Below are 11,374 nucleotides of genomic sequence, written 5' to 3'. Positions count from 1 at the left end.
GGCCTGAACTCTGGGCCTGGGCGCTGTCCCTCAGCTCTTCAGCTCAAGGCTAGCACTCTACCACTTGAGCCACAGCGCCACTTCCGGTTTTTTTTTCTTCTTTGCTTATGTGGTGCTGAGGAATCAAACCCAGGGCCTCATGCATGCAAGGCAAGCGCTCTACCACTGAGCCACCTTCCCAGCCCTAGAAGAAATCTTTTAATAGTATCAAATTACCCATTTTTATGGTGTGTGCTTTTCTGAGTCATTTTAAGGAAATCCTTCATCATAAATCAATAAGCAAATTGCAAACAACCTAACAGAAATAGGCTGAAGATTTAAATGGCCATTTCACAGAGGTTAGAAACATGGATGTCCATGTGATCATTGTAGAAAAGCATTGAAAAAACTTTTCACATCTATTCATGATTAAAAACTCTAGCAGCTGGATGCCAATGGCTCACGCCTGTAATCCTGAGAAATTGACTTTCTTAATTGGTGAAAAATCTAAGTATTTGAAAGTCAAAATTCAAGATCACCTAAAATTACTGAAATGAATCACAAGCATGCTTTTAAGATAAAAGCATCTATAAATGCTAAATGTTTGAATGTCCAGGTTTTAAATTTTTTGAGACAAAGTTTCTACTACTAGTTAACAATGCTTAATGTTTTTATTTATTTCAGTGGATAAGTCATTTAAGTGGGGTCTATTTTCTAGCTATTATTTACTGTTCCTGCTTGAATTTTTTCTTAGTTCCTTTAAAAACAGTATTAGTTTCTAGCTAAAAAGGAGGTAACTAATGCTGTTTTTTACTCTTCTTTTTTGTATTGTGATCTTTGTTTCTCTTCCATTGAATGTATTCTCTTAACAAATTTTAAGTGTCTACTACAATATTGATAACTATAAGCATAATATCATACAGCATATCTATGGAAAGTTTTCATCTTCCATAATTGAAATGTTTTACCCATTGAATAACAACTCCCCATATCCCCCTTCTAGCCCCTGGTAACCATGCTTTCATGGTTACTTTATATGAGCAGAAGCATGAAATTTATCCTTTTGTGGCTTATTTCACTTAGCTTTCGTCCATGTGACAGAATTGTCTTTGTAACATTGAATTATATGCCATTGTCTATTTCACCTTTTATGCATTCATAAATGGACAGATTGCTCCTACCTTTCAGCCATTTGAATAATGCAACAATGAACATGGGAATTTAAGACCATGTTAAACTCTTGGATAAATACCTAAAAGTGGGATTAATTGATTAAACTTTAGTTTTCATTTTTATTTTTTGTGGGAACTTTCATACTGTTCTGCACAGCAACTTTATCAATTTACATTCCCACCAATAATGTACAAGGATTCTAGTTTCTCCATATCCTTGCCAGCACCTGCTATTTCTTTTTAAATTTAGATAATGTGTATCCCAATAGACATACATCATTCTGGCTTTGATTTGCATTTCTATAGTGACTAATAATATTGAACATCTTTTTATATATGCATTGACCATTTGTATGTCTTCTTGATGCAATGTCTATTTGAGTCTTTTGACCATATTTTAATCACATTATATTTGTTTTTGACTATTGAGATTTTTATTAGCTATGAATTGTTTATTAAATATGGCTTGCACACACTTTTCCTATTTTATAGGTTGCCTTTTCACTAGTGATAGTTTTACTGTGCAGATCTTTTTAGTTTGAGGTAATACCTCTTTTCTATTTTTGTTTTTGCTGCATATGCTTCTGATGTTATATCAAAATCATTGTCAAAACCAATGCTAAGAAATATCCTATTTTCTCTAGGAACTTTCCAGTTTTAGGTCTTAATTTAAGTAAGTCTTTAGTGCATTTGTACATGATATAAGGGTACAATTTTATAGTGTGTGATTTGTTATAAGTCTTAACATTTTGTTGAACAGAATATGTCCCTCAATTTTGTGTTCCTAGTACACTTGTAGATCAGTTTACTGAACTATAAATTCATGATGCATTTCTAGTCTGTCCTGCTCATAGAACTATGTATCCGTTTATGGCAGTATCATATTGTTTTGATTTCTTAGTAAAACGTCTTGAAATAATCTTTGTGAAGGCTCTAGCTTTCTTATGTCTCCAGATCATTTTGGCTATTTGGTATCATTATGGTTCTATATGATTTTAGTATTTTTTTCTATTAAGTGCCATTAGGACTTTGACAGAGAATACACTTTGGTTAGTGTAAATACTTTAGCAGTTTTCCCATTCATGAAAACAGAACATCTTTCCATTTATGTCTTCTTTAATTTCTTTCTACATTTAATTTTTATTATTCAACTCTTTATTACACTCATTCTTCTGTATTTTATTCTTTTTGATGGCATTGCAAATGGATTTCCTTTTAAAATTGTTAACTGTTAATGTATAGACAAACAACTGAGTACCTTGTGTTAGATATTCTGCAGTTTTGCTCAGTTCTACATTTTTTGTTCAGTGTTTATGGTCATTTCATATGTGAACAAAAATAAATGCTTTGCTTCTTTCTGTCTGATTTGGATGTGTTTTATTTATTTGCCTTGCCTAATTGCTCTGCTAGGACTTTCATCAGAGTATTGATAGAAGAGGCAAGGATGCATATCCTTGATCTTAGAAGAAAGACTTTGCTTTTTTTACTCTTGAATCTGATGTTAACTATAGGCGTCTCATTTATAGTTTTGAATTTTTTGAGGTAATTTCCTTCTTTCACTGGTTTATTTAGTACACTTATCATAAAATGGTGTTGAATTTAGTCAAATACTATGTGTGCATCTACTGAGATGATCATGTGACTTTCATTCTGTTATATGTTGTTTGATATTGATTTTGCATGTTAAACCATCTTCAGATCTCAAGGATGCATCCCACATGGTCATAGTATATGACCCTTTTAATATTCTATTGAGCTCATTGTGGTAGTATTTCTTTGAGGATTTTCACCCCTGCATTCAGCAGGACATTGGTCTGGCCTTACACAGTGACTCTGGAAGTATTCTCTTCATTTTCTTTTGGAAGAGTTTAAGCAGGATTTGCATCAACTCTTTAAATATTTAGTGTGATTCATTAGTGAAGCCATCTGGTCACAGGCTTTTGTTAGGAACTTTTTTTATTACTGATTTATTTTCCTTATTACTGATCTGTTCCAACTTTCTGTTTCTTAATAGTTCAATGCAGAAAGTTTTATGTTTCTAGGAATTTATCATTGTCTTCTACATTATCTAATTTGTTGGTATGTAATTGTTTTTAGTTCCTTAAAAGCATTATTTCTGTGATACTGGTTATATACCTCTTCCATTTCTAATTTTTATTTATTTGAATTGTCTTTTTTGTTAGCCTAGCAAAAATTTTGTTGGGCTAAAAGTATGCTGGTCTTTTCAAAAAACAAACCTTGGCTTTATTCGTTTTTTGAAAAATTTTATCCTTCTGCTAACTTTGGTCTTAGTTCTTTATTCTGCTTGCTTGAAGTATAGAATTAGGTTGTGTATTTGAGATCTTTATTTATGGCAGTTCTGGGGTTTGAACTCATGCCATTGTGTTTGCTAGGCAGGTTCTTTGTCACCTGAGCCACACCTCCAGCCATTTTTACTTTATTTTTCAGAAAGGGTCTCTCACTGATGCCCATGCAAGCCTGAACCAGTCTTCCTACATAGGCTTTTTTGCGTAACTGAGACAATGGGTACATACTACTATGAACATGTTTTAATTGGTTGAAGTAAGATCTCAAGAACTTTTTGCCCTGGTTGTCCTTGAACTAAGATCTCCCTATCTCTGTCCCCAAATTAGGATTACAGGTATGAGCCATTGCACCCAGTTAAAGATCTTTTCTTTACTATCCATTTTTATTAGCATATATTACTTACAAAAGGCAGGTTTCATTGTGACATTTCCATACATGTATACAATGTATCCCTGAGCAAACTCACCCCCTCTGTCATTCTCCCTTACCCTCTTCTAAAACAATATCAATAGGTTTCATTGTTCTGTTTCCATATGTGCAAAATAAACTATTTCAACCATATTTATCCTCATTCACCCTCTCTCATAGCCTCTCTGATTTTCTTTTAAATGTAGTTGTTTCTATGAAATTTCTGTGTAAACTGGCTGGCAGTGGCCCATTCCTGTAATTGTAGCTAATGAGAAGGCTCAGATCTGAGGTTCAGGGTTTGAAGCCAGCTGAGGCAGAAAAGGCCATGAGATTCTTATCTCCAATAAACTACCAAAAAGCAGACATGGAGCTTACGTGGGAGAGCACTAGCCTTGCAAAAAAATCTCAAGGCTAGCACCTAGTTTAAGCTTAGGGGACACACACACACACACATGCACGCACGCACACACACACACACACACACACACACACACACACACACTCTCCTACTTAATTCTGCTTTTGTAGCATCCTTTAAGTTTAGATAGTTTTCATTTTAATTTGTCTCAAGATATTTTCTAATATCCTTTTTTTATTGGCTACCTCTTGTTCAAGACTGTTTTCTAATTTGTACATACTTTTAATTTTCTAATTTTTTTCTGCGATTGATTTCTAGTTTCATTCCATTATAGTAAAAAAAAAAAGATATTTTACTTTTCTTTAGGCCTTTTAAATTTTGTAAAGACTTTTGAGACCTAGTCTGCAACCTGCCCCAAATAATGTTTTATGTGTACTGAAGAATATATATTCTGTTACTGTTGTGTGGAATGATCTGTATATATCTGTTAAGATCATTTGATCTACAGTGTTGTTAAAGTCTTCTGTTTCTTTATTGACTTTTTTGGTTTTGTTTTGCAGTGCTGGGGATTGAACCCAGGGCCTCGCATATGCTAGGCAAGTGCTCTACCACTGAGCTACACTCCTATCCCTCTGTTTCTTTGTTGATCTTATATGTTTGAATGTCCTATTCATGATTGAAAGTGGAGTATTGAAATCTATTATTGTGATTCTTACTGTTTCTTCCTTCAGTTCAGTCATTGTTTGCTTCATATATTTAAGTGCTCTGGTACTTTTGATTGAAAGCTATTCAGTAATATTAAAAATTCACTTCCCTAGTGAATTGACCCTTTTATCAATACAATATCCTTTGTCTTCATGACAGTTTTAACTTGAGGCCTGTTTTGTCTAATGTAAGTATATGCCACCCATGCTACTTTTTTGTTACCATTGCATGGAATGTTTTGTCTTTTTACTTTGAGCCTGCATATATCCGTAAGTTGAAAGTGAATCTGTTATTCAGCACACAGTTAAATCTTGTTTATTTTATCCATTCAGCCACTTTATCTTTTCATGAGTTTAATCCAGTTACATTTAAGGTAATTGTGAATAGATATGACTTAGTGTGGCTATTGTTCATTGTTTTTGGTCTGTCTTGTAACTCTTTTGTCTATTTCTCTCTTAGCTGTCTGCCTTTGAGTTTCATTGATTTTTTTTTTTTGATTTCTCATTAGTTCTGTAGTGACATGCTGTGATTCCGTGCTTCTCTATCTTTTGCCTATATTTTCCTTGAGGTTACTATACATATTAAAATCTGCTTAAACCTGATAGTGCCTTAAGTTGAATTACATGTAAGAGCCCTTTTCTCTTATATTTTTAGACAGCATCCCATTTCCAATTGATGGAATTTTTTTTTTTACTTTTCTGAAGATATTAGTAAAGTTCTTGAAAGTGTTTTTTCTCCTTTGATGATTTCTGTTTCCTCCTATTTGCTTTCTTTTCTGTTTGTTCTATTCTCTCTCATATTAGAGGCTTTCCTCAGATATTTGATAATCCATGCTGAACATGATTGGCCCTTGAGGACTTTGAGCTGCACTTAAAGTGGTCTACTGAAGTCCCAGCACTTGGGAGGCTGAGGCAAGAGGATCTTGGCTACATAGGAAGACTCTTGTCTCAAGACATTGACTAGACCATTTGTTGGAGAAATTCACCATCCCAAGTCAGTGTTTTTATCTTTCCTTTGCGGGATTTTGAGTTTCTCCAGAGGAAACTGCTCTGGATGTGTTGAAGAGATGGTTCAAGCATTCTAGGACCAATTATTGTCAAGGCCCAAAAGTTCCTAGCCTTTAATGTGCATACTCTCTCTCTTAATCTTGCTTTCAGAAATAACATTTAGAACCTCAGCTATATAAGGCATTCTCTACCCTCTGACAGTAAGCCTCTAGTATTGTACCAAGATTATTGGCTACCCTCACCCAGTAGCACATTGTGGAAGACATTTAAAGATCTAATTAGCTTTTAAACGTTCTTCAACCTATCATTCTTATTTTAATCCCAACCCTTCACATCCATTTCCAGAGAAATATGAAGCTATCAATTCCCAAACTTTTTTTGAGTGATCTAGTTCTTTCCTTCCTCCCTACTTCCCTCCTCTTTTTTGAGACAAAGTGTCACTATGTTGTCCATGCTACACTCTGTCTTCCTACCTCAGGTTCCCTAGTAGCTGGGACTGTAGGTGCACACCACCACATCTGGCTTTTGAAGATTCTTAGGTAAAGATTAGGTGAGTTCTTGGCTTCCCCATTGCTGATTTATTATTCGGCTTTCTTGAGTGTGCTAAGTTATTCTTGCTTATCCATTTATTTTCCAGCTACCAAAATAGTGTTGCTATTGCCGTCTTTCTTTGTTCTTTCTGACCTTGTTTGATTTGTGTTTGTTAAGTTCTTGTAGTTCTAAAGAGTTTTCTGGAGAGAGGAAACTTTGATTAATGTATTTAATCCACTATCTCTCTGAAACTATTTCTGGCAATAATGAAAGAGTTGCTTTACCTTTCTTATATGGCATTTTTCTTGATCTTCAATTTACATTAGGTGTTATACCTGAAGAACCTTAGCTCTCGGGTGACAGATAGAGATCTTATATCATTATTCGCCCGCTTCCAGGAGAAGAAAGGACCTCCAATTGAATTTCAAATAATGACTGGACGAATGAAGGGACAAGCTTTCATCACCTTTCCCAGTAAGTAGCTCCATCTACATAGTTGCTCAGTTACAAAGTCTGTTTCCTAGAGACTACCTATAACCTCTCTATTTAATTGTAGCCTTGATTCTTCACAGCATATAAGAAGACAAGAGAAGTAAGGAAGATATATTTTCAGTGTTCCTCTGTCCTCCTCTCTGTCTCTCCTTCTCCTTTGTTGAGAGTGCATAATCCAGGTGCCCTCATGTCCCCAATCTTGGCATTTCCTTCATACTTCAAATTTTATTCCCTTTTATGACATTAGTATTTCTCATCCAAGTTATAGTTAGATTATTCAGTAATTAATATATGTTGGCATTGTGATCAGAACATGTGTACTTGTCTTATGCTCTATTTAGGACTAAATGACTGCAGGCTAATATACTAAGTTTTTACTTTTTTTTTTTCTTTTTGGTTCTGGAACTTGAACATAGGGCCTGGGCACTGTCCCTGAGCTTCTTTTGCCCAAGGCTAATGTTCTACTATTTGAGCCACAGTGTCACTTCCAGCTTTTTCTGAGTGGTTTATTGGAGATAAGTGTCTCAGGGACTTTCCTGCCTTCCCTGGCTTCAAAGTATGATCTTCAGATCTCAGCCACCTGAGTAGCTAGGATTACAGGCATGAGCCACCAGCACCCCACCACTAATCCTTAATTAGTGGGTAATGGTCCATTATTGTAAATCTCACTTGTATCTTACTACATGGATTTAGTGTTCTAATCAAAATGCCAGAATAATACAGAAATTTTTATTTCTGTGATAAACTAGCCAGTTTATGTCTTTTAGGGAGGAATCTAGATAAGATCTGTATGCTTCATTATCCCTAAACTGTCATTGCTTTTATAGCCTATATGTAGACAAGTGATTTTATACCTGAGTACTGCTAGTCTCCCTTCGTGTTTGTTGTACACTCATATATCATCTTTTATATCCCATTGAAAACATATAGATCCTCTTTACCAGTGGTTTTGTGTTCAGTCTTTCAAAGTATAGGACCTCTTTAATAGAGATCCAGAAACACAACAAATCAAAGAAAGGTTGGACAAATGGGATTGCATGAAATTGCAGAGCTTCTGCATGGCAAAGGACATAGCTAGCAAGATCAATGGAAAGCCCACAGATTGGGAGAAGATCTTCACTAGCCATACAACAGACAATGGTCTCATATCTAAAATATACCTGGAACTCAAAAAATTAAATCCCCCAACAACAAATCCTCAAAGAAACAACTGCCCAATAAATAAGTGGGCTAAGACTTAAAGAGAAACCTCTCTAAAGAGGAAAGAAGGATGGCCAATAGACACATGAAGAAATGCTCAACCTCCCTAGCCATAAAAGAAATGCAAATCAAAACAACATTGAGATACCACCTCACCCCAAGTAGAATGGCTATAATCAAGAACTCTAATAACAACAGATGCTGGAGGGGATGTGGCCCAAACGGAACCCTACTGCATTGTTGGTAAAAGTGTAAACTTGTCCAACCACTTTGGAAAGTAGTATGGAGGTTCCTCAAAATACTCCACATAGAGCTCCCCTATGACCCAGCAATCCCACTTTTGGGCATTTACCCAAATGATCACAAACAAGACCATACTAAAGCTCCCAGTACAACTATGTTTATTGCAGCATTATTTATCATAGCTAGGATTTGGAACCAACCCAGATGCCCCTCAGTAGATGAATGGATCAAAAAAATGTGGTATATATACACAATGGAATTCTATGCCTCCATCAGAAAGAATGACATTGCTCCATTTGTTACAAAATGGAAAGGCTTGGAAAAAATTATATTAAGTGAAGTAAGCCAGGCCAAAAGAAACATAGGTCCCATGGTTTCCCTTATTTGCAATTAACTAGTATATGTCTGAGTCAAGCAGAAAAGGTCAGATAAGTTGATGTTAGGTGCAATGAACCCCAAGATAAGGATTCAAATGTGTTTTTTCTTTCTTGCGATTGTTTCTAACACATTTATAAGATTATTTCTTTGTTGCTTTGTATGTCCCTCCACCACGGTATAACCCCTGTTTTCACTGTATCTGATGTTGGTATACTTTGTGGAGGAGAAGGGAAAAAACAAATTGTTTAAATAGGGATCAGGTGGACCCATTGCAACAATGAGATGTACAAATTGTTATGTCAAAAGGCGAACTCTACAACTTTGGGAAGGGGTTGGGATGGGGTAGGGGTGGGGGGAAGGTGGGTAGGAGATGGGAAGGGATGGGAAGGGGAAACAAAGGAGGAGGCAACAATGCTTGATAAGAAATGTACTCATTATCTTGCCCTTGTAATTGTAACCCCTCTGTATGGTATTTTCACAATAAAAAAAATACTTAACATACCCTCACAGAATTTGATATACTAATTTAAAATGCATACTAAAAGGTTTTATAACCTAGGTACATTTAAATGTGTAGCTGCTTTACTAATCATAACAGTAGGTACAGTGTACATTTGAAACTTTTTAGTTTATCTCAGACAAAACAGGTTCGAACTAATCACCTTGTTAACTTTAGTTTCTACAACTACTGGTCATAATCCATCCCTCCTTATTTTTTACATGCAGGCTCTGAAACCCATAGTTTGAATACTCCTCTTGTGCACTATATATTCTCATATCCAAAGCTTCTATATACCTCTTAGGTTACTTGTCCCAGTAAAGATTCCCACAGTCGCTGAAAGAAAAAGAAGCAAGTTATACTCAGTCACATGACAGCTTCTTCCATTTCAGTTACCATGTTGAAAATACTTGGTTTTTATAGATCTGTATTGCAGTAGAGACTTACGTATAACTAGGTACCGCTTAGATTTCTTTAGCACATTGCCTATATCCTTGTTTGTTTAGCCTATGTCTTTGAGTTTAAAAAGCACCTTCTAATATCCATTTTGAGTTTTTATTGTAATTGTTGTTTGCCAGTGCTTTAAATCTGCTGAGTTATATAAATTGGAGATTATAGAAAAGATGATAAAATCAAATGGCATTATTACCCTCTTGCCTAAATGCTCAGGCAAAACAACCAGAACTAGAATGATTAATCTCTATGTAAACTGATGCCTTCTTCTTTTTTCTTTTAGATAAGGAAATAGCATGTCAAGCATTGCATCAAGTAAATGGATATAACCTGCATGGGAAAGTATTGGTGATAGAATTTGGAAAGAACAGAAAGCAACAATTAGATCTCCAGGCTGCTTCTCTCATATCATCTTCTTCGGAGAGGACAGGCAGTAATAAAGAAGTCAGTAGTTATGTATAATCAGTGTATGTATATATACATATGCACATATTCTAGCTGGATGATCTTTTTGGCATGAGAATCTTGATTCTGGAATTTATGTATAGATAGAAATATCCTTAGAGTTGAAAGGGAAAAATTGGAGAGCTAGAAAGAAAATGCATTTCAGCTTTTGAAGAGAATTGGTAGGAAATGTTTTCTACAATCAAATATTATATAGGATATGCAATATCCTTAGTATTAAGGGCAATACACAGAATATTATTTTCACAAGACATAGGATTATTTCTGAGGATTTAAAGAAAATCGTACCATTCCCCAAGAGATAACATTCTTTCCAGAACTGCTTTCTACCTGTAAAACTTAAAAACTAATTAAATGTTAAAATATTCATTTACTGAAACACAATAATCTCTAATTTTATCCAACTAATTAATGAAAGACCTAAATATTAACAAGTGCTGTTATATCAAAACTATAAGCAGTAGGTAATTTTATAGGTGAGTTGCCATGTTTAATGAATACTTCTCCACTTAAGTTCTCAGAGCCTTCAAAAAGCTGTATATTTTTCTAATGAAATCTTTTAGATCAAAATATTGATGTTTTCATGGCCATTTAAAGCTAGATACCATTGAACAAGCCTTGATTCAAAGCAATAAACATTAGGCAAATGTCTAATACATGTTAAATATTAAATAAGGGAATTTTAGAAGGGGCCATACTTGCAAAGAATACTAAAGGGTCATGGAAAGAAAATTTTCTAAAAGAGAGACAGCCTATCTAAAATCCTGTACTTGTTTGTTTATGATTGCTCAAAACTAGAAAGACAGTATGGTATATGAGAATTGGTGCCAATGGTGGAGTCTGGAGTCAGACCTCCTTGTGATCCTCATGGCCCACATGTGCCACTAAACTTGGTGATTTGATTAATGTAAACTCAATTTCTCATCTACCTAATTGTGAGGGTTAAATGAGATAATACTTTCCAAGGTGAGGAACAGAAAGAAAATAAAATGAGTAAAATTGACAGAATGTAGGATACCTGATGCATATTAGGAACTCTAATGTACATGTTATGAGAATGACAGTCAAAGGTATAGAAAAATACTGCAAGAAATACTAGCTATAAATATTTCTGATTTGATGAGAAACACAAATCCACTCATTGAATGAGCTCAGGAAATCCAAGTAGAATAAACAA

General features: G+C 34.9%; 1 protein-coding gene across 4 annotated transcripts in view; it reads left to right on the top strand.

The window, feature by feature from the left end:
- Positions 1-11,014, top strand: part of Rbm41 (RNA binding motif protein 41) — a 52,730-nt gene extending 41,716 nt beyond the window's left edge. For 2 of the 4 annotated variants that reach the window (XM_013025825.1, XM_013025824.1), the window contains 2 exons: positions 6,794-6,941; positions 10,016-11,014. In XM_013025825.1, the coding sequence (XP_012881279.1) occupies positions 6,794-6,941; positions 10,016-10,194 (327 nt within the window). In that variant the 3' untranslated portion in view covers positions 10,195-11,014. The remainder of the gene's footprint in view (positions 1-6,793; positions 6,942-10,015) is intronic. The other 2 variants (XM_013025828.1, XM_013025827.1) reach the window with 1 other exon arrangement.
- The last annotated feature ends 360 nt before the right edge of the window (positions 11,015-11,374 follow it).

This window comes from Dipodomys ordii, unplaced genomic scaffold, assembly GCF_000151885.1.
Source record: "Dipodomys ordii isolate 6190 unplaced genomic scaffold, Dord_2.0 Scaffold88, whole genome shotgun sequence".
Lineage (NCBI taxonomy): Eukaryota > Metazoa > Chordata > Mammalia > Rodentia > Heteromyidae > Dipodomys > Dipodomys ordii.
Note: the sequence above shows the minus strand (reverse complement) of the source record. Positions and strands in the feature narration are given on the sequence as shown.